The sequence below is a fragment of the Platalea leucorodia genome, assembly GCF_965183815.1.
Source record: "Platalea leucorodia genome assembly, chromosome: 15".
Taxonomy (NCBI): Eukaryota; Metazoa; Chordata; class Aves; order Pelecaniformes; family Threskiornithidae; genus Platalea; species Platalea leucorodia.
In genome coordinates, this window is record NC_138837.1 from 11,644,146 (window position 1) to 11,667,238 (window position 23,093).

At 52.2% G+C, this 23,093-nt stretch overlaps 1 protein-coding gene across 2 annotated transcripts in view; it reads left to right on the forward strand.

Moving 5' to 3' along the window:
* Positions 1 to 23,093, forward strand: part of RGS3 (regulator of G protein signaling 3) — a gene marked incomplete at its 5' end in the record, with an annotated part of 86,519 nt that overhangs the window by 23,084 nt on the left and 40,342 nt on the right. Inside the window, 7 exons of one of the 2 annotated variants that reach the window (XM_082327263.1) lie at positions 50 to 155; positions 857 to 962; positions 1,262 to 1,601; positions 2,053 to 2,092; positions 6,606 to 6,796; positions 8,468 to 8,551; positions 16,944 to 17,055. In XM_082327263.1, the coding sequence (XP_082183389.1) occupies positions 50 to 155; positions 857 to 962; positions 1,262 to 1,601; positions 2,053 to 2,092; positions 6,606 to 6,796; positions 8,468 to 8,551; positions 16,944 to 17,055 (979 nt within the window). The remainder of the gene's footprint in view (positions 1 to 49; positions 156 to 856; positions 963 to 1,261; positions 1,602 to 2,052; positions 2,093 to 6,605; positions 6,797 to 8,467; positions 8,552 to 16,943; positions 17,056 to 23,093) is intronic. The other variant, XM_082327264.1, reaches the window with a different exon arrangement.

A 23,093-nucleotide genomic window follows, 5' to 3' on the forward strand; every position in this document is an offset into this window, starting at 1 on the left:
GGGGGGATGCTCGCTGATCACACGCAGCAGCTGCTTTCCCACTTAACAGGGTGACTGCGGTGTCTCTCTCCAGATTACCATCCCTCGAGGAAGCGATGGGTTTGGCTTCACAATCTGCTGCGACTCCCCGGTCCGTGTGCAGGCAGTGGACTCCGGTAAGAGATCGGATCATTTTTACCCCTCTTAGTTTGAATGAATGACTCTGCTCCTTTTTTGCTTCCCAGAGCATGTTGGGATTCAGAAGCTCCCATGACTTGCAGGACTCTGGTTACCTCCAAGAAATTCCACTTAATGAATTCTCTGTTGCCCCTAATGAGGTCAGAGGCCACTGGGCTAGCGCTGTGTCACTATTTTGGCAGTGTGTTGCAGTAATTTGCAGAGATTTTGTTCCCTTCCCTCTCCAAGCCGAGAACTGTCCGGCTGGTTGGGAGACTTATAGAAAGCATCCATGGGGGTGTCAGACGGGGCACAGAGGGCAGCAGGATCGTGGGAGCCCTCAGTTACCTGAGTAGATCCTCTTGGTGTGGACCTGCGGGACGGACTTGGTGTCTCTGTTGCACCCTGGTGCTCCCCACCAGGAAACACGGCAAGTTCACGCAATAGCTCTGCGAGAGCAGTTACGACTTTGTCCCAGGCGCTGGGTGCGTGCATGTTGGAAGGTGAAGTTCCAGGCTAGCTTGCCCCACTTCATTTTCAGGTGTGGGTGTTAGAGGTGTGGGTGTTAGAGGTTCGGAGGACTGAGTGGTGCAAGCTGTGAAGGTATTTGGGTGTCTCCTAGCCCCAGGGCTTCTCCTCCCCCTCATAATCTCAGCTCTCTGTCCAGCAGGTGACTGGCATTTGCCTCTTCTCTCTGTAGGTGGCCCAGCAGAAAAGGCAGGTCTGCAGCAGCTCGACACGGTGCTGCAGCTGAACGAGCAGCCTGTGGAGCACTGGAAATGTGTAGAGCTGGCACACGAAATCCGGTGAGTATTCACCCAAAGCATCAGTGCAGGGCTGTGGGAGAGATGGTTTGAGGGAGCCCAGGGCAGGGCAGCAGGAGTTTTGAGTGGCTATGGGAAGGGGAAGGCTTTGAGGGATGCAGGAGGCTGGGAAAGGATTCTCTGGGGCAGAAGGAGAAAGGATGCAGGGGCTGGGAAGGGCAGGACAGGGGTAGAGGTGTAAGAGGGAGGAAGGACTGCAGGGCTCGTGGCTGGCTGAATGATGCGGGGTGCCTCACTCCCTGCTGCTCCATCTCTGACTTGCCCCATGCCATCTCTTTCAGGAACTGTCCCACTGAGATCATACTACTGGTCTGGAGGCTCGTCCCGCAGGTCAAGTCAGGACATGAAGGCATGATCCGCAGATCATCCTGCAAGTCTGCCTACGACCTCCAGTCACCACCCAACAAGCGGGAAAAGAACAGCACGGTACCTCTGCGGCCTGAGCAGCGCCGGAGCTGCCACATACTGTATGATGGGAGCGATGGGCTGGTGCTGAACAGCTGGGAGAGGTACACAGAGGTTGGCAAGCGGAGCCAGAACACCATGCCACCCCTGTCCCGGGTCCCCTCCGCTGCAGACCAGAACTACATCATCTTAGCGCCTTTGAACCCGGGGAGCCAGGTAGGGCTGCTTCCCACGCTCAAGTTCCCGCAGGTGGCTGTTGGCTGTGCTTGCTGGGTCCTCTCTTGGCCTGTGCTTCAGCCTTATCGAGCATCATCTCTAAATGTTTGCTAGAGCACGGTCCATTTTTACAAGCCAGACCTGTGTACCTTGATGGAGCTTTCACTATTTTTCTAAAACATTTACTGCTAGGACTGTAGAGCCGGGGTGAATGACCTGCTGCCTCCTCCCAGGACTCACTCAAGGGTACGGGAAGTGTTTCCACTGCGCAGACCACAGTGCAAGTCATTGCTCTCATTTTCTGCTGGCAATAGGACAAAAATGGTTTTTGCCTCTTTGGAGTGCTTTGGCTTTCCTGGGTTTGGCATGCTAAAATTTGCAGTTGGTTGTTGTAAAGTCTATCTCCAGCCTGCTTCAGGTGACCGTGTCCTTTCTGGGTTGTGTCTTACAGCTGCTGAGGCCTGTCTATCAAGAGAACAACGCTACTGTGGGTAAGTTGCCGATGTGCTGAAAACACTGCTCAGAGCACCTAGCAGAGCTAAATGTGGTCTTTCTAGCACTAGCGAATCCTTGCCCTAAGCCCTGCAATGCTGCAAGGGAGTCCCTCACGTTTTGAGGACCGTGGCAGAAGCCTGGGGCTTTTGGGTAGTATAACCTTCCTACTCTCTGTGTCATAAAAGCAAGAACCCTACCCCCAAGCCCAGAGGAGAACACAACTGCGAATGTCACTGGATGAGCCTCATGGTGAGAAGGTGTCTGTGGGAGCTCACGGAGCGGCTGAAGAAGGGAGGCTGGTGGCGGGGACTTTCCGTCAGGGGCATGAAGAAAGCACAAAGTGTGAAAGTGCTAAGCGTTGTTGTGGTGGTTCCTCAGATGCGTCTCGGGCCTCTCTGTGATGTGTTTAGCTTCTCGTTCATGATGCCTTGCTGGGGGTGCTAATACCGCGGCCCCTGCTTTGAGTTTCATTTTATTACTAAGGGAGCGAGGATGGCCATGACTCAGATTTGTACAGATATTAGTGCAGGCTGCAGTGCCAGGTTTGGGGAATACTCTTTTCCTGGGCTCCTACAAGGTCTCTGGCAGTCTCTGGAGCAGCTCTCCTCAAAAACCCTTTGAAGCATAAACTCATTTTCTGCAGCAGGTCTGCCTGGTCTTCCTGGAGAACCGGGTATGGATGGGCTTGCAGGAAGCGTGGGGCGAGACATGCGGCAGGGCACTGCATGAAGCCTGGGCTGCGAGAGGGGGAGCAGAGGCTAACACAAGGCCTCCCTGGACTAGATATCAACAGGTGACTGTCGTTTCAAGTGGGAAACTGGGGACAGAAACAACCCGAGAACAGTGAGGCCTGGAGATGCTCCCTAGGGTGTTCACTGGGTGCTGTTGAACTTGCAATGGCAATTTTCAGCACGCCCAGCTTCATGCAGAACCACCTCTTGCCAGTTCATTGATTCAGGAGCTTCGGGAGGCCGTGCTTGCACCCTGGGCTGTTAGGATGCCCTTAGGGTGAGCAGAGCTCATCTGTCTGCAGCAGAGCTGACCTCCTAGGCGTGATCTTGCAGGAGTGTCTTTAACTCAGCAGTCCCTCCCTGGTGCGGGCACAGCTATCGGCACAATTTCCAGCTAGAAAATTTTGTGCTGCCTGTAAAGATGGGGCAGTGTCCGTAGAAGGCAAAGTGTGGGGCTGGCAAAGCCATGGTGGCGATGCCAGGGGGCAGCGTGGGTCCGAGGCCACTGTGCCTTGGATGCTCCCAGCCCTGGAGCTCTGCGGCCAGAAGAATTTTCCGCAGCTCAGCTGCAGGGGATGTTTTGTACCGTGGATGATTGCAACTCTTGCCTGCCCTTTGCAGATCCTGTGAAAAGATGAGCTGGACCATGGGGACTTGTTCTTACAGCAGGGTGGAATTTGAAAGACTCGAGCTTCTTCCCATAAAAATTCTTAGTGATTGTTTCCAGTTTATTTAATATTAAGTCTTCAGAGGGAAGAATGCAGTAGTTAACCTGAGCAGTGATAAAGCGTGACGGTGCAGAGCTGGCCACCAGTCACACGGTGACAGGAGCTGACACTTTGGGCAGGCTGGATGCATTTCTGTGCCAGCGTGCAGAAAACAGGACTTGTGCAGGCGATGAATTCTTCTGATAGAATGAGGTGATTTAGGGATAAGAGGAAAAGCAGATCCTGAACAGCCCAGACAGATTGTATCTGTCCTGTGTTGAGCTGTCTCTCATGTTTTGATTTTATCTGGCAGTGCAACCATGAAAAAGGAAAATGTCAGGATTATTGCACTTGCAGGTGGAAACAGCCTTTTAGGTCACGAGGGCCACCCCCCGGCAAAGGCAGGCTGTTAAAGCGAGCAGTAAACAGCAGGTCTGGATTGCCAAAGGAGCCTGGGCTGGCTCTGCTGGCATTTATCTGAACATAAATGTGCTATTTCCTAATGCTTAATGGAATATGTAATGTTGGGTAGGTTCATATATTTGCTTTGGGCGAGACCTTATCTGCTCTGAGCCGTGTTCAGAAGCGTTTTGGCTCGTTTCTGCTTGGGAAGGTGATGGGTATCCGTTACAGTGCAAAGGCAGAAGCCGCTGTGCAGAAAGTGGCGGTGGTGGGAGCAGAAAGGCCCAGGGCTGGGTGGCTGGAAGGAGGGGTGCTCGGGGGTCTCTGCTGGGACACCCCCCTAGCAGGGGGCTGCAGGAGGGTTTGCTCGTGTGTGTTCCTGAGATATCACTGTGGGGGAGGATCCTGGGCCAATGCTCCAGTTTCTCTCCTGGGTATGTTAAAACCCACGTGGAGACGTCTGCCTGCTGGACCCGAGCTGGTTTGGTTCATCAGCTTCGGGGCAGACAGAGAGAATACTTAAATTTTTCACTGGGGCTTCTTTGGAAGAAGGCATGAATTTTTGGTTAGAGGCATATTCAGCTTGCGTTGGAGTTGTTGCCTGCAAGTTTTAGGACAGAGCACAGGTTGCTGGTGCCCAGCAGGACATGGTCTGGGGTTAAGGGCTCTTAGGGAACATGAACCCGTCCCAGCTTCTGTCCCCAGCGTGGTGGGCCCTGCTGTGATGGGAGTTTGCGTATGGCAGGAGAGATGTGCGCTGTGGGCCTGGGGACACCAGGGATGGCCAAAACTCTATGCTGGGGTCACCAGAGAATGCCAAGGCACTTGGGCCTAAAGGATTAATGTCATTAATGGGAAATATCTCACAACTGCTCCCCGCTCGGCAGCTGTGCCGTCCCAGCACGCCTGAGAGCAGGGCAGCCCAGTGGGCAACAGCTCCGCAGCTCCTCTCTGGTTCTGGACCTGTGTGATGGTCTCATCCCCAGCTCCATGTGATGGGTCTGGGGAGGAGGATGCATAAAGCCATCCTTAGCACTGCTGCCTCCAACAGATCACCCACCAAACCATCTAGTTGCTCACAGCCAGTTGTGCGTACAGGCACTGGCTCCCAGCAGCCTGTGATGCTCTCACCTCATTGCGCTGGTGCTGAGAAAATGGTAGTTTCTGTCCAGGCAGAGCATCCTCAGAGCACCCCGCATCCCGTGCCTGCGCTCGTGAGATAAAATGCTGGTGGGAGCTTGCTGGATATATTCAAAGGCATTTCTCTGGGCTGGGAGGAAAGGGCTTAGAAATTGGGTATAGCAGCAATTGCCCAGCAATAGGGGAAGGAAGGACTCACCCACGCAGCAGCTAGCAGGGAACAATGATAATTGTTGATCGTTATCAATAATGCTTTTAATCATGGGATTATCAATTACATTAGAGATTCTGGGACTGGTTTGACATACCACCTAATGTCCCCTGGCCTCCAGCGAAGCAGACTGCCAGGTGTGGAGTGGCTGCAGTAGCTGGTGTTGGCTTCCTGGGAAAAGTCCATAGCTCTGCTCGACCAGATGAGGTGGGAGGCTGCAAAGGAAAGCTGCTGTGTAATCCCTCCTTTGAATGAGGATAGCGGCTTTCTGCAATGAAGAGGGACAGAGCGAAAAAACAGGCTGCTTGGACTTTTTCCAGCACCGAAATGTAATGCTGAAAAACAGTGGATGATGTGCCAGCCTCATGCAAAATGAGGTCATCCTTTACAAATACACCCCCATGTCTGAGTAACCATCGCATCCCTGGGAGTGATTCGGAAAGGTATGGATTGGTCCCATGTGCATGAATGTGTTTATCATATCAGTCCCTTTCTCTGACGCCTCCAGTCTTAGTATCTTCTAAAAACTCATTAACCCGCTGCCCAGCACACCATGATGTGAAATTCCTGCACTTTGCTAAATCCTGTGCCCAGAATCCAGAGCAGGCAGGACTTGTGTGGATAAAAATGCCCCAAGGTTTAAATTTCCAGTGTGGTTTGTGTTTTTTCTCTCCCAGCCTGAGTTAGTCACAGCTGGTTTTCCCCTCCCTGGAAAGGGAAGGGTTCAGTGGTGCAGGCAGGTATTCCCCGATGGTGGGAACCTCCTTGGTGCTTCTGTGATTCAAGAATGACCATTTAAAGTCATGTTTGGGGTTGTTCTGTATTTCTTATTTCATACTTTCATACTGCATAGGGAGGTGTGTATAATAGTACCACATCTCTTCCTCCAAAGTACCATATTCATAAGTTGTGCGGAAGGCAGCGTACACCGAGGCAGATGTGCTGGCCTGCAGCTGAGCCTGCTGTGACCTCCTTGGGTTTTTGTTTGTATGTACCTAGATGTGTTTGTGCTGCTGGTGTGATCCAGTTCAGTCCTTGGTCCAGCAAGTGAGTAGCTCCTGATTGAGCAGAAATGTCAAGGACCCTCTCATTTTGCATTAGGAAAAATGAAGTCAGTGCTGTTATTTCATGAATCCCTGGGAAACCTTGATAGCAGAGTGACAAACGTCCCCGCAGCTCTCGGCTCCAGCTATTCCCCTTAGGCTTTACGTGCCCTCCTCCAGCCTGCAAGAGCAGGAGCCGAGCCAGCAGCGTGCAGCAGCTCTGCGGGAGCTCTCTTCTGATTCTGTCTTTCTTTCTGCTTCCTCTGTCGGCCCAGGAAATGCATGTAAAGGGAAATCGCACGTGGGGTCTGGGAGAAAATCCAGGCTGATGAAGACTGTGCAGACGATGAAGAGCTACGGAAACTACCAGAATTGTACCATAGTGAGGCCACACATCCCACACTCCAGCTACGGCACATACGTGACGCTGGCTCCCAAAGTGCTGGTGTTCCCCGTCTTTGTGCAGGTAAGCGCAGCTGGAAGCGAGGTGTTACGGATCTGACGCTATCGGTGCCCGGCACAGCAGGTTGTGTCAGAGCTTGCTGCTGTAGGCTGGGTCCAGACTGTCATGCATGGTGGACATGTTTCCCAGCAGTAATACCATGAACGCATGGATCCCCTGTCATCCTCGGCTCTCTCCTCTGAAGCTGGCTGTACTCAGCACAGTGCTGGGTACTTTCTCAAAGGGAATTGTGTCCTGCCCAAGAGATTATCTGTTGGAGGTTTTGCCCTTTTCAGCTTTCAAATCTGGTCCTCGGGTGCTCGCTCGAGTCAGGAGAAGGTATCCCAGCTTCTGGGCTTCAGCAACCAACTTTGTGTAATTGAAGATCAGTGTGGTTTCTTCCCGTGGGTTCTTTGTGCTGTTAATTATAGTGTGCAAACAAAGGTATTTTAGTTCAGCTGGTGGCCAGCACTAAAATCATGGACAAGGATCCAGAGCAGTAATGGCTTGACAGAGGATGTTCTCACTCCCCAGTTCCATAAATGATTTTCTTAAAATTTAGCCCTGAATTTGGTGGTAGTAGCTCTAACTACCTCTGTGTCTTCTGTTTTGTCCTCCATATGGCCAGAACCCCAGAAAACCTCATCTGATCCTGCATATTTAAGCACATTACTGATGAATACCTTTATCTTTGAGGCTGTAGGGAATCATCCATCCTCCCCTGCCAGCAGCAATGACACTGTCATGTCAGCTCAGACTGGTGATTTCCTTTGGGCTCAAACCCACCGTCCGTGTTGTCTGTCACCCCGGCCTGAGCCAGCGGACTGCCTGGGGGCAAATGTGGGGCTGGGCTGGTGCTGGGGGACAGGCTTACGCTCACCTCCGTCCTCCCCGCCGGCACCCGGGTGGCCGCTCACGTTAGCACCAGTGCATTCACTGGCCCTGGCTGCGTGCACAGTTTGCCTTTTGGTAGGAACACAACTGGCAGTTCCGGCTCTTTACTCCCAAAATATGTCTCTTGGATTGAGTCGGGGGTGTTTCTGCCACTTCAGGAGCCGGTTTTTATGCTTCACACTGTCTCATACGGCAGGGCCCGGTGCAGGTACCCTCACGTGCCTGCTGGCCATGCTGCTCAGGATCGTCCTGGGCTGGTTTTGCAGGGCTTGTTCTGCAGTCAGGACAGCTGAACCTGTCCTCTTTTTCTCCAGCGTTAGAGAAGGCACTGACCGGGGGGCTGAGCATGCAGCGTGGTGTGAGAAAGGGCAGCCTTCTTGAGAGAAATCCATAAAATAATGTAGCAAATATTCTTGTCTGAGGGACGTGAGAACCTTACATGCCACTGCTGTGGTTGTGTTTCCTGCTAACGAGCGCCCATAACCAAGCCCGCACCGTGCGGAACAGTTAACGTACAAAGAGGCAAGCGGCTAATTGTCTTTTTATAGATGGGCCTGACGTAGGTGTTAAGGGTAAGGCTTTCTCTTTATCGTGTAGCTGGACTGCAGACTTTCTGTCCTTTTGATTGCAGTGTGGGGTGGCTTCTCCCTGAATGAGTTACAGCTTAAAGTGAAGACAAAGTGGGTTTGGTGGGTGGAAAGTTTTGCTGGCAAACCACACTTCCAGTGGAAGGTTTGACTGTTTCTTTCTTTTTCTTCTTTTTTTTTTTTTTTTTTTTTTTCCTTTTCCTTTCAAATGTAGCCTCTAGATCTTTGCAACCCAGCCCGGACTCTGCTTCTGTCAGAGGAGCTGCTTCTTCACGAGAGCAGAAGCAGAACTATACAGGTAAGACTCTTTCCATGCTGTCTGAGCTTTCTAAGCATGCTCTTCTGCAGCCTTATATAGCAGATTGAGAAGGGAAATGTTTTATTGTGCAGTACTTATATTAATAGGATGTTTGGAAAAACTTACATTCAGTTTATCATGGGATAAACTAAATATCAAAACTCTGCTGGAAATCAACTTTTTTGTTCTTGTCTTCTTTCATGCTCGCAAAGAAACCGCGCACGGCAAATGCATGCCAGTTCGTTGAGGCCACCGGCAGACTCAGAAAGAGGGAGTTTAAGAATATTTTTATGCCAGGTTAGAGAACCAGACAGAGAACTTGTTACAGGGGTTTTCAGAAACTTAGTTCCTGAAACAGGCCACATGTCTTGTTCAAATTCCTCTCTTTTTTTCTGACTTCAGCTTTTCGGCAATGTTATTGGAGGGCTGTTAAAAACCTGGGGAAACAACTAAGCTTTGGCTCCATGCTGAACCTGTGTATGTGACAACTTTCAACATCCAAACTGGCAGAGTTTGGAAGTGTTGATTACGTTTGCTGCTGGCTTCGCTTGCATCCAACTGCGAAGTCTGCAAAGCCCTGGAATTTGGGACAGAGGAAGCGGCGGCGGGGAGAGCCCGCTCGTGCATTGCGCACTAGGGCTGAAGGAAACTGCTGTTTCTTTTGGGGCGTTTTCAGAGAATCTCACCAATGTACAGGATAACTTTGTTTTGAATTTAGTTGGAGTGAGCAACGTGTAATCTTTGCGGAGCCATAGAGGAATTTTTGCTTGACTAATCTTAGTTTGTGGGTAACACCTTCTGGGTGGCCAACAGCAGATACCAGAGGCACGTCATATCGCTGGCCTGTACAGAACAGTACAAGATTGTGTTATGTTAAGTGTCTTTTCTGGTTTTTAACATGTAATTCATCCCTTGCTTTGACTTGAGTCACTATTTTTTTTTTTTTTTCTTTCTGCCAAAGGACATGAAAAATTGCATGATCCATTAGGAAACTTGTCACTGATTTGTAAATAAAAGTCCTCCCCTGTCTGTCCTGCTGTTCTTTGCTGCTCAGGGTCTTCTGGGCACCTGCATGAATGAAAATCTGGTAAACACACGGCTGTGTAGCACAGCCATGCTGCGATGCTTGGGAATATGGTGGCCAGCCTGAGGTCAGGATGCTTCTCCTGGCTGGTTTGGAGTTGCTTGCTTTCAGGTCAGACTCGGAGGTCTGCAGTAGCAGCCAAATCTGGAATAATTATGACTAACTAATGCTGTTTGCAGCCTGGGTGGAGCATGTGTGTGTATGGAGGCGTTCATATTTAGACGATGGAGAGCCTCAGGACAAGCATATTTGGAGGAGGTGTGTTGCTCTGTCTCCAAATGGCCACGTTAGCCATTTCAGAGACCTGGCTGTGGGCAGGATCGGAAGGAGGACGTGTTGGGGGAAGGACTCTGTTTGCTTACGATGCCCTAAGGATGAGCGTGAGGCTGGAAGAGGATTTCCCAGTTGGAGCTGCTGCCAGGAAAGGGCAGGATGCTGTACGGTGGCCAGGAACGTGAGACAGCCTTTGAGAATGATGGTGCCTTGAGGCCGTGATGTCTGTGTAAGCCTGGCAGAGGGGCAAGGCAAGAGGTTGTGACTAAGCGCCGTGAAAAAATAGAAGCAGTGAATGGGAACGAGCATGTGGCAGCGTCTGATTTTGAAGGCCAGAGTGTGGCGTGAACCCAGGCGTGGTGCTGAGTCCCATATTGCCGGGAGCTGAGAGTTGTGGGTAGCAACACCTGGACATCAGCCATGTCCCTGGGGAAGGGCTTTCTCATGTCTGCAGTGTGTCACAGGGTCATGGCAGGCTTTGCAGAGCTTCAAGGAATCGGTGCAGGTCTCTCTGGAAAGCTTGAGACTCCCCTTCTCCTGTGGAGCAAGGGTGTCTGCTTTGGTCCTGATGGGCTGTGAGGTAAGGGAACCTAAACTTCTGGAGCCAGGAAGACCTAAAATGGCCTGGACACAACGGAGTTTCCCCAGGTACAGAAGGTCTCTGACTTCTCTTTTTGCTGGACTTGAGCTCACTCCCTCTCCAGCCTTCTCTGCTGCCCGAGCAGAGGTTGTCTTGTTTCTGATCGGTCCTTTCTTCCTTGCTCCATGTGGTTTTCCATTTTCCCATTGCTCCTCCCACCCAGCCTCTCTCAAACTGGACCACCGCTCCTGTGGTTTGCAGGACTGTTTTCTGCATGTTATTCTGCTTTGGCTAAGTGGCTCAAGAGAGGAGAGCCCAGGTGCAGGGGCTGGAGATGGAGGCCCTGTTTTCATTTAAAAAAAAAAAAAAAAAACCAGAACAGAATCTTTTGCCTTTGGCAGTTTCCACGTCAGGCACGGCATCCTCATCACTGAGCAAACTCCCATCTCCTGAAGGAATCAACCTATCTCTCTGGAGGCTTGCCAGGATCTGTCCTTTCCCTGACCTTACCTCTGGGGCAATCCTTATTCAGGCCTTAATCACATCCTGTCTAGACTTTGTTACAATTCCCGCTTTTACGGTCTTCTGAAATCCCTCCAGCCTGTGGAGCGCCAGAGGAACCCGCGTGATGCAGGCGATTGCGCGCAAGGTGTCAAACGTGGGCTTTGTCCTTTTTGGTCCATCCATAATGTACCAGGAGGCAAACTTCCAAAGCTCTGAGGTACCTTCACAGCGTGGGCTGTGCTCACCCCCTTCTCAGCTATCTTTTCTGCCATCCCGGCAGGGTCTGCAGATCAGGATGATCCTCTCTTGAGCTCTGAAAGCGCCTGCCTCTGCCAGGAGTCTGGAGGACGTGAACCAGCATGCCCAGGTTTTATGCTCTTCTCTGCAGGGCAAGAGGCTTTTCTCTCTCAACCCAAGTGTTGTGCTGCAAGTTCCTGGCACTCTTGGCCTGCGACAGGGTTGGCAGGTCCCTGTTTCAGGGGGTGGCTGAGTTTGGTCAACACAGTGGGTTGACCAAAACCCTACTCCCTGGCACAGATGTTTCAAGATCTTGTTTTCAGCCTTTTTTGGACACTTTCATTTGGGTGAGAATATCAGAAACTTGCACTTATCTCCTCCCTCCACCTCACCAGTCCCACTTACTCTGTCCCTTCTTCACTACCTCTTAGTATCCTTCTCTTCCTCTTTTTTTACACCATTTCCCCATCTGCACAGCCACTGCTTGTGCTAGTGTTTGAGGGTAGGTGCGTGACCCCTTGAGGTCTTCAGTGCCTGCTCTCCCCTGATGTTCATGGTAGAAGAATATTTGAATCAGGTAAGCCAAGGTGAGGTTCAAGGTTGACAGCTAAAGCCTTCGCCATGGATCTCCTTGTGGCAAGTGTGGTGGTGTATTTTCATCAAAGTCTAGCTGGGCGTATAAACTCCTTCCTGAGTGTATAAATTCCTTGCCAATAATCTCAGCAGAAAAAAGTGTATGAGGTGGTAAAAGAGGGTAAATGCACCGTGAGCTAAAAGACTGCTGAGAAGTCTTGGAGAACATGCATTTAATATGGATACATGCAGAAGTAAAAATCCAGGAGCAAAGGAGCAGGTCATGCTTAGAGAGTTAGGGCTGTAGCATGGAAAGCAATGACTCAAAGGCTTTGGCGTGTCACTGAAGGGTGGTAAAGCTTCCCCGACCCGGGAAGTTCATGCCCATCTCCAAAGTGCCATGCCTGTGTATGTGCCCTACCGCACCTGCAAAGCCTAGACTGCTTCTCTTTTTAGACCGGGGCTCAGCTGACTGAGATGCTCATGTATGAAGCTATGGTAACTGGGTTACTTTTAATCATGTTCTTCTATTGCTCTGGTCTGCGTGAAAACTAAGTGAGTAACTGCCAGTGCAAAGCTGTAGCCAAGAAAGCTACGACTTTGAAGCATAATGATCAGGGGAGCACTGAATAGAAGTGACTGGGTGATACCAGCCTGTACGTGGGGAGCTGCATCATTCTTGGTCTGGTGAGTCCAACAGAGAGGTCTGCTTTGTAGAGGATACTGACAATTTGGATGGTCTCACAAGAGGGCTACAAGGATAACTCAAGATCTGAAAAGACTGAGGAAGATTAAGAAAGGTTCATCTGTTTAGCTCAACTGAATGAATGGGGACGCTTGAACTTTGCAGATACAACTCTCATGCTGGTATCACTGGAGTTTCTCTTTGGGGTTGCACCCAGTTCTTCTGGAGAAGAATCCAGTACTGGTAAATAGAAAATGTGTGTGGATCAGTCCTAGGGGTGGACACCTGTCTTAAGAGCTCCCCACCACGGATTATAGAATTTCTCTAGCCAGCTGCAGGCAGCGTTCTCTGGCCAGCGATGCAGGGGATCATCACAATGTTCTCCTTTGGCATCTGAGAGCTCTATCATAAAGGATCTGCCTCTGCTTCCTCAGCTCCCTCTGTTTTGCTGGGCACAGCCATGAGACTATTACTAGAGAGAGAGAGGGCGATGCCTCGGAAAGCATCCACTGGCTTGGGCTTTTCCTGATGAGCACCGGGACAAGCAGGCAGGGTTTGCACTGCTCCGTTGTGCCACTGGCTCTGCTGATTGCAACTGATTGCACTCTGCAACTGCACAGTTGCACCGTGCAAACTCCTCCCTGGTGTAACCCAGGTGGCAGTGGCTCTCTGTGCATAGGTGAGCAGGAGATGATGGGGTTAGGAGAAGAGTTAACTATTCTTAAGCTTGAATGTGAAGGTACTTTGGCTGCAAGGCTTAATTTCATAATGTTTTTGTTACTGTATTTTGCTTTACAAGGTGTGGTTATCGCTTCCTCCTTCCTGCGGTGGGGCTCCGTAGCAGTCCCAGCGTTGATCTCCTGTTCTCATCTTGGGGAAACACACTAACCCACTGCTTTCCACCTTCCCTGCTGGCTTTCATTTTCTCTTGTTTTCTTTTAGGAAACACTTTAAATGTGCCCCTTCCTTCTATAACAATGCTTTGCCAGTGATGTTCTGTAGTTAGTCAAATCTATCCGCAGAAGAGGCTTTGCTGTTTGCCACGGTGTAGAGCACACCCAGACGAACAGTGTCTGGGACATCAGTGTCAGCCTCTACGAACATTTCCCCCCCCCCCCCGTAAAATCTATTCGCAGCTCCCTAAAAGGTCTGCGTGACAGCTGCCGTGTGGCCCTGATAATCAGTAATAAGATGTGTGCCTAGCTCTGTTTTCAGAGGAGTCCTTTCATCGTGCCTGTTGTTTTATTTCTGATTTTGGGGTAGGAGGTTAGTTCTGGGAAACACACAAAGATACTCTGACTCTCCAAGGAGCAACTCTGGTGGATTCTGTGTCTTGCCTGGATGAATTCAGGCGCTGTGCTGCTTCTTTGTTTGCTCTTTCGCTTTTATGAGCCCTGTGATTTTTCATTGTGGATACCAGATCTGTTTGCAAAGGGCTGTTAGAGACATGTTACCGCTTGCTAGCGGTGTGATGGCAACCCTAGGCAGAGCTCCAGGTTACTCACTCCAGCCCTCCCTTCTTATACCTGCTGGCTGCTGCCTTAGGGTCATCCATGCTTCGAGTTTCCCGTGCTCAGCTCTGCAGGTGGGGTAAGTGCTCTGCCCTGCAGAGCCGGTCCCGCTCCCTCCTCTGCGAGCAGGGTTGGCTGGAGCCCTGGGCCTCGTGGTGCTGGGTGCTCTTGGCAGGCTCTGGCTGTGTGGGTGGAAGGGACACCCTCGTTTTCTTCCCCCAGCAACTTGAAGGAGCAAAGGGACCTCTGTAAACCATTTTGTGTGGAGCTGCTCTAAAATCAAGTGTCTTCCTGGCAGCAGCATCTAATAGAGATGCTCTGTCCTGGTTTCAGATGGGATAGAGTTAATTTTCCTCTTAGTACCTGGTGTAGTGGTGTGTTTTGGATTTAGGATGAGAATAATGTTGATAACACACTGATGTTTTGGTTGTTGCTGAGCAGAGTTTACACTGGTTGAGGACTTTTCAGCTTCCCGTGCTCTGCTGGGTGCACAAGGAGCTGGGAGGGGGCACAGCCAGGACGGCTGACCCAGACTGGCCCAAGGGCTATTCCATACCATATGGCGTCATGCCCAGTCTATAAACTGGGAGAAGAAGAAGGAAGGGGGGGACGTTTGGCGTGATGGCGTTTGTCTTCCCAAGTCACCGTTACACGTGATGGAGCCCTGCTGTCCTGGGGATGGCTGAGCACCTGCCTGCCAACGGGATGGAGTGAATGGATTCCTTGCTTTGCTTGCGCTTGTGGCTTTTGCTTTCCCTATTAAACCATCTTCATCTCAACCCATGAGTTTTCTGACTTCTACTCTTCTGATTCTCTCCCCCATCCCACCGGGGGGGAGTGAGCGAGCGGCTGCGTGCTGCTCGGTTGCTGGCTGGGGTTAAACCACGACATGCTCTTACGTAGCCCACACTGGCTGCGCTTTTGTCTTCTCCACATCCTGAATTCAAACAGTTCCATCTTCCCATAAAAGCACAATGTTACCTGTAAATGCTTTCCATGTATTTCTGTTTCCGTGATTCCCTATTTAAATCTTCCTGGATTTGAAGTGATATCTTTTTTTCCTGCTGATCCTTCTATCCTATTTTCTAGCCTTTAAACTTCTGTGTGTATTAGGTCTTCAATTTATTTCCTTCATTTCCAGTGTGACCACTTGCTGATCATGCTTTTATCTCCTGCACTTTGCTGAGTTGTTATTCTCAAAATCCCTGAACATCTCCTCCTTGAGGCTGAGGGACCTGGGATGGCACCAGATATGCCCCAGAACAATTACCTTTTGGAACAAGATGGACATGGGAGAAAGTTTATAATGCAGCTTGTACTTCGTTATTCCTTGTAATAATAATAATAATAATAAGGGCAGAAGTAATGAAGAGGGTGAATGTGGGCACTAGGCCAACAGTGTGTTGAGAGCAAAGGAAGGGATTTTCCAAATAAGATAGAGGTAAACAGACAGTCCCTGGTTTCATTGTCAATTAAAGCTACGCCAGTAGTTTTGTGCTTATTAAGAATCCCACAAAAATGAATTTGTACAGCAAGGCGAAATCTTGTGGCAAGGGCTTGATTTTGGTTTCAAAGCCAGATGCTGCTGCCCTGACGTGAGACTCACCACCATGTGATAAACCGTTACCCAGCTTGTCCTCCTCCTGACGTGTGCCCGTCAGCCGCTGGGCACGGAGACAAACTGTGCTGGCAGTGCGTCCCCGTAAACAGTGACTCAGTCCCTGTCCAGAGCAAAGTCACCTTTCAAAGGGTGACTTGGTGGTGGCAGCGGTGCCAGCTCCCAGTAAGCCCCTAGGATGCTGGGTTGTTCTCTGCTTTTGCAAAAAGCGTTGCAAAAAGGCCACAAAACCTTCATTGCTATTGCTCAGTGTTGCAAAGCAGCTTTCCTTTTGCTGTGGGAGGTTTTTGGGAGCATCCCAAGGAGCGGTTAAAAGCAGCCACGTGCTCACATGCTGCGTCCTGTGCTGAGAGCAGTGCGTGGTTTGGCAGTGGGCAGAAGGTCCAGCACCCAAGATGCCCAGTGGCATGTTGCAGCCGCTTTCTGGCATCTTCAAAGTTTTGCTGCGTGCCCCCAACTTCTGACGGGCTCAAACCTCGGTTACTGGCACAGTGATTGCACCAAGCGACTCCCCTCCAGTAGGCTTCTGGGTCAAGGATCTCCATTACAGTGGAGAAGCTCATTCTTCTTATTTTAAAGATCACATTAATCTGTACTGATTGAACGAGGGACCTCAGGCAAGAGCCAGAAGCAGAACAAAATCTACCTTTTGAGGTGTGAGCACTTACCACTGCTCTGGAGTAGCTCCCAGCTTCTAGGACACTTGAGTCACTGCTCAAGCACAGAGCTGGCCAGACGCTCGGTTCAGCGTTGGCTTTCTACCCGTCAGTGTGGTTTAAAGGTGTCAAGTTTGTTGCCTGCAACTGCTCCCGTGGGTTCTGCTGTTGTGAAAGCTAAACTGTTGTTTTCTCAAAGGGAGCAAAATGGGGCACACAAAGACTGAGAACAGTGAGAAGCTCCTTCGCGAGTGTGTTCAGGGAGGTCACATCTGCTTTTAGGTTGCAACTTCTCCAGCGTGCTGGGATTAGTCAGCAACTTATTCCCTCCTCCTGCTCCTCTGATTTATAACTTATGTAAATGGGAAGTGACATGGGAGAGCAGAGAGGGTGTGTTTGCGTGGCGTTAAACTGTCGGGCAGGTTTATCCCTCTTGTCACGGGACTCCACAGGCCTCGGTAGGTGGCTGCCAAGTGGGGGGAGCCTCTTCCGAAGCTTGCTGGGAGCGCCCTGAGGGGTGCAGCAGCAACCAGCCCCTTGGGGAAGGGGTGCCTGGGCTGCCTGTCATGGCTGGTGCGTCTCCCCAGGGTAGAGGATCTTTCCAGGACGCTGTCTCAGTGCCAAGAGATGAATTCCTTATAGCTTCTTCTTTGCTGCTCTTGTGCTTCCAGGTGACCCTCTTTGTCTACTCCGACCTGCTGCTCTTCACCAAGGAGGACGAGCCTGGTCGCTGCAACGTGCTGAGGAACCCTCTCTACCTGCAGAGTGTCAAGCTCCAGGAGGGTGAGTGTCTGCAGCAGCAGCTGGAGACATTTGGGGCATTTTTGGGGCCGCTAGCTATAAAGGTTCTTGGCCAGCAGCAGGGTAGCACCCCACTATCCCATTGTACGTAACAGGACCATCCAACTGGTGCTGCCAGATCATCTTTCCTTGGGGTGCAGGGCCAGCATCACCCTTCCCACCCCTGCATTAACCCAGTCCCCGGGAACTCCGTCTCCTGGGACACCTCAGGGGCACTCAGGTAGCACCACCTTCCAGGGCTTTTTGGGTGCGTCTCTCAGGGATTTTGGGCTGGCGTTCCCCAGGGTCTTGCTGTGCTGGGCTGTTCACCTTGCTGGTGTTACACTGCCTGCAGCGGGGGCTTGCCGAGGCTGAGAAAGGGAAGTGAAGTCTTGAGGTTTCCCCTGTGGTGCTTCGAGAGAGTTCAGAGGTTGTCTCCGAGGGAGCCTGGCTGAGCTCTACTGACCTTTACTTTGCTACTTCTCCCTTCAGCCGCCCACGGTTTTCCCCCGCGCTAGCATCCCTCCCCCGTGCGCGCCCCATTGGCGAGGAAAGAGCAAACCCTGGCCTTGGTGGGAGGCTGTGGACCATGCCCGTACTCCCTTCACCTTGGCTGGGCTTTCATGTCCAGCTGAGGGCTCAGGGAGGGCTTCTAGGGCAGGGGGTGACTGGAAATCAGTTATTTCACGTTGAAGTGCTGAGGCTGTACAAAAGATGGCCTTTAGCTACTCGGGGTCAAAAGAGGAACGAACGAATTGCTCTACCACATCCTATTTGCTACGGTGGAGCCACTTCTTGGCCCTGGGCCCAGTCCCACCTTGTTCCTTCTTTGGTGCAGTTGCTTTTTGGGTACGGGCTTGTTTTGTGTACAGTCGCCTGACTGCATCAGTGTGGGGCTGGTGCCCTGGCTCCTCCTCGAGCCCAGGCAGCGGGTGTTGCTGGACCTGTCATGGGAAATCATGATTAGATATAAGGAAAAACTTTTCTATGGTGAGGTTGGTCAAATATTAAGTTGCCCAGAGAGGCTGTGGGACCTCCATCCCTAGAGGTGTTCAGGACTCAACTGGGCACGGCCTCGAGCACCCTGATCTGGGTGCTTTGGGCAGGTGCTTGGACTAGAGACCACCAGAGCAACCCGAACTTCTCTGTAACTGTATGAGCTGATGTCTTTATGCCGCCCTGTGGCCCTGACCAAAAGGGATTAATCCAGATCTGGGCTGCTTCTCCAAAGGGATAATTTTCTGGATGAATTTTGCCATGTCCCATGACTTTCCCCAGCTAAGCTTTGAGCTCTGTGGATGAGCTGCGTCTCTCCACACGCCCCACATTGTTCTGAGCCTCAGTGCTGGGGATCTGCAATGCTGTGCCGGACACCACAGGCTCCCTGTCAGTTGTTATTTCCCATTTCCAATGTTTCTGCTCCCAGATTAATTCACTGACCTATTTGGTGGGAGCAGAAATGCAGTGAAGGAGATGGGGCACCACAGCATGAGCCATTTAGAAAAGCCATTGAAGCTTCACTGGGGTTTGTTGAGCTTGTTCTCAGCGCTGCTTATTTCTAAGAAACGGACAAAAGAAATTGTTCCTCGGTGAAGTGCTTGTTGGTCAGCGTCCGCTCCCGGAGCGTGCATGCATGCTGCCCCGAGCTGCTCTCAAGGGCTGTTGAATAACCCTGCTTCAGTTCGCCTCCTTGAAGAAATCAGCTTCCCCGGTGTTGGTCCCGGCTCTGTGCACGAAGGTCTGTTTGCAGCTCGGCACAGGAATGTGCCTCCTAACCTCAGGCGGTTGGATTTCGTGAGTGGTTTTCTGCCACTTATTTCCTTGTTGCCGTAATAACTTGGCTGGATCACATCTGGAATAGCTTAACCAGCCTCTCCGAAGGGGATGTTTGTCTCTGCAGTGCTGAACCACCCCCTGTACGCTGGGAATCCAGCACAGTCGTATTTCAGGCAGCTCACCCTCCTGGTTTGGGCAGGGCCGCTTCAAAGGCGGGTGGAGCAAGCAAAAAGCTGTCCGTCCCTTTTGGCAGGGGTTTTCTGTTGGTCTCCTAAATAACTGAATGGCACATGAATAGGAACAGGCGTATTGCTGAGTATAACAATTGAGACATCTCCGGTACACTGAAGACCATTGTGATGTTTCCTGTTTCTGCCGCTCGCTGCACTGTGCGAAAGCAAATCAGTATAATCTGCTTTACAATGCTCTGTCTTCCTGCTTTAGAAGCCGAGCATGCCTGATGAGCACCACACCAGCCAATGTTTCCAGTGCGACAGGGCTGGCTTCCTCACTAGATACTGTGGGAATTTCCACGCTAAGGTCACCGCCTCGCTGGGACCCTGGCCCCCGGGTGGGTGTGCTTGGCTTTGGGATGGAGAAGAGCGCTCCTGTTTGGCAGCCAGAATGAGGACCCCCAGGCTGTGAGCTCCATCCCCAGCCTTAATCCTGCAAACAAGGACTTTTCATGCGCTGCTTTACTGTCCCCAACATCCCAACCCACTGTATCTTACAGCAAACAGCTCCAAGATAGTCAGAGGCCAAGAGTGTGATTTATGGGGCTTCTGCCCCACCACGGCTTCTCCCTGCTGCCCCAAGGATGCTGGGAAGCACCCAGGGCTTGCGTCCTGCCACACCTCCCCAGGGACACGTGCCACACAGGGTGACAAGCTTGTCCCCTCTTGGCAGCCAGGTTTGGATGTGCGCAACAGCCTTCCTCTCTCCCTGTGCAGCCAGGGCCACTCAGCACCCTGCCCTGGGAGCCGCATTTTGGGTGTGGGATGCAGTCCTGTCCTTGCTGAGCAGATGCGAGGGGCCGGGGAGCAGGGTACCTGCCCTCACCGCGGGCATTGCCATGGTCCCCTGGGCCGTGTAGGGAGGCTGTGGAAAGGAGCAGGACCATCTTCCCTCTTTTTCCATCTTTTTGACCCAACACCTGTCATGCAGCACCCAACTCCTGCAAGCCGTGGGTGTTTTCCTTGGGTTGCACAGGGCGGTGGGCAGAGCCAGGCCGGCGCTGAAAGCTGCCACTGTGCTGGGAGCTGCGTAAGTGCCTGCCCCGTGCGTCAGCATGTGTGCGCGGGACGTGGTTTAGCCGGAGAGCGGGACGTGTCCCCACAAAACTCACACCCTCCTCTTGTCTGTGCTGAGCGCGGGCAGCAGCCCAGCCCTGGGGCAGGGACGAGTCAAGTTACTCTGAAAGATAAGCCAGTCCCCGTCACAACGCATCGAGGAGAAACTGAAGTATCTTGAAGTGAGTTTTTTTTTTTCTCTTGCTTATTTCCTTTTAGTGTTTCACTAAATTTGGCTGAGAGTATGTGCTGTTCAGCTGTCAAACAGTGCGGATGTAGTGCCGCGTGGGGAACGGAGCCCTGGATTAGCCCGGGCAGCCGGCTGCTGTCTCCCCGGAGCGAGGTTGTGCCTCTCCCCTTTCTTTCGTGGCCTCTGTGGTCCCCGGTGCAGGAGATGAGCAGTGCACGTCGCACGGCTCCAGGGCATAGCAGGCTCTGGTGCACCAGCCTGGCCCTCCGGAGACTGGGAAAAGCTCAAATGGAAGAAATCCCGGCAAACCTGGTTTGTGCTGAAATCTGCGCGCAGCTCTGCCCTTCCTGGCTCTGCCATCGCTCTCCTGCCTCCCCTCGCGCCTCGCCGGGATTTGGCACCGGCTCAAGCCCAGCTGCTGGGCTGGGCAGCCAGTCTCTTACCTCCCATTTGTTTTCTCTCTGAAGACAATTACTGGTAGAAGATGGGATTTAAGCAGTTCCTTAGCCTAGACTGGCCCCCTGCTTTGTGTGTCCTGTAGGCACTGGGCTGCTTGGCCATGGGTAGCAGTGAGTCTCAGAGGGACAAGGGGACGGGAGCTGCTGGCAGTGGAGGTTGCTAATGCCAAGGTTTGGAGCTAACGCGCAACGGAGAGGAATTTGGAAGAGAACTTAATTCTCTCTTAATTTTTCAAATAATGGTTTTGGGCTTTGTTGGGATCACTTGTTATTGCTGAAGGAATAAACAGAGGCCCAAGAGAAGCGGGGTCATTCCCAGGGCCCTTACATTCCGACATCACCTTTCTTTGCTGAGGGTGCATGTCTCCAGAGGGTGACTTGCTCCTCAGATCAGATGGGAAAGCCGGGTTAAAGCTCCTGAAGAAAAGTGGCTGGGATGCGTTGGTCTTCTGCAATCTGCTTTGCAAGGCAGCCTGGAGAGCTTTGGCCATGGAGCAGGGAGGAGCAGAGAGCCCAGTTGAGAAGATGGGGTGGTTTTTGTACTGCTGACCACTTGGGAAGCAGAAGCAGCAGAAGGGGATGGTGGAGTTGTGGTGTGCCAGCAGCAGGCTCAGATCCTGCCTCCAAACCCTCCCTCAAGGGGAAAAGCACTGGCTGAGGGGCTCCCATCGTTCAGCATGTGCTCTCGGGGCCCAGCATTGCTCCCCTTCTGGAAGTGAAGATTTGGAAGGGCAGCGCTGGAGCCCTTTGCCTGGCAGCCCTGGGGCCAGGCTGCCTCCCCCACCCTCATGTCGCCCAGGGTGGAGCAGACTGAAGCTTATGAAAGCACACAAGGACTCATCATCCGAGAGGTCCGCAGCAGCGCTCCCAGTGGTGCTGGGCTCCAGCAGCCGCTGTGGCATGGTGTCCTGCTGTCCCTGTAGTGATGTTCTAGGCCGTATCCTGCAATGTGCATTAAAAGTGAAGCTGGCAGTGGAGGCAGGCCTGCAATCCCCCAACGGGCAGCTGGAAGAGACATCCAGCAAATGGCTCCGTGCCATTGCACTTCTTCATGGGTTTCGCATTGCCCATGGAGTGACTCAAGAGGCATCTGAGTCCCTCAACGGGTCACAGCTCTTATCTTGACATTTGGGCTGCTGCCTGCGGCAGAAGAATTGCTTTCCTCTGGGGAACAGGGTGTTTCCACCACTGCACAGAGCCTGTTCCCATCGTTAGCACAGCTCAGGCTGTTGAAATGAAGCAGAGCTTGTGCTGATGCCGCTTTGAATAAGATCTGCGGCTGTGCCCAGACTGCAGAGCTGATCTCATGGCAGAGATAATGTCATTAAAAAGGTTATGAAAGCTGCAGCCCAGCGGTGCTGCACGCTACCAAAGGCAAAGCTGGTGCGGGGCACGCTGGTGCGAAGGAGCAAACTGGCTCCAGGAGATCGGATGCTCCGTCTTGCTTCAGCGTCGAGGTGACCCTGTCCCGTGGCAGCCCCATGTCCTCCTGCGAGGCTGATGTATGCCAGGCGCTGGCTTCCCCAGGGACTGGGGACACTCGTGTCTCACCAGAAGGGATCGAAGACCAGGGCAGATCCTCAGGAATGCCTTTTTGTTGGGGGCAGGGAAGGCTAGGCTTGCAGGAACCAGCCTGGCAGAGCAGCTGGAGCATAATGCATCCCCTGGGACAGCTGGCAGCAAGATGAGGAGCCGACTGCACTGCTCCATGAGTTAGCAAGACGTGGATCACAACACTGGTCATCACATTGCCTCCAGCACCATCTCCTTTCCCAAAGCTGTGGAAGTGCAAGTCCCTTGGCCAGGCCTCCTGAGCAGCACCACGCTGGTGGGAGCTTGGGGAGTTTGCCCTCAGCCTGATGGAGCAGGATGGGCTCTTCCCCCTGCCCCATGTCAGCCGCTTCCCCATGCCCCAGGGTTTGGCCCCATCTCCTCAGAGAGGCACAGACCCCGACCACTGGCACTGATGGAGGCTGGGACAGACAGCACTAGACAGAGCTACCGCCAGCCCTGTTAAGGGCTTGGGGTGAGAAGCTGGGAACGAGGGAGGATGTAGGAAAGTTGTGGTTGGTCCTACTGGGAGCAAAGCATCCACAGAGGTAAGATGTGGAGAGACCCCACCCCGGTGCCCAGGATGGCTGTGTGGACGCTGCGGGGCCTCTGCACCCCCCGGGAAGGAATCAGGCTGCACGAGCCATTGCAGGTCAGGCAGGAGAGCCTGTGCGCGGCCTCTGAATGAAATAAACCTTTTTCCAGAAGGACAAACTCAAAGGAGAATCCATGATAGTGCAGCGAGTCCATGCAAGATACCACACCATGCAGCCTGCC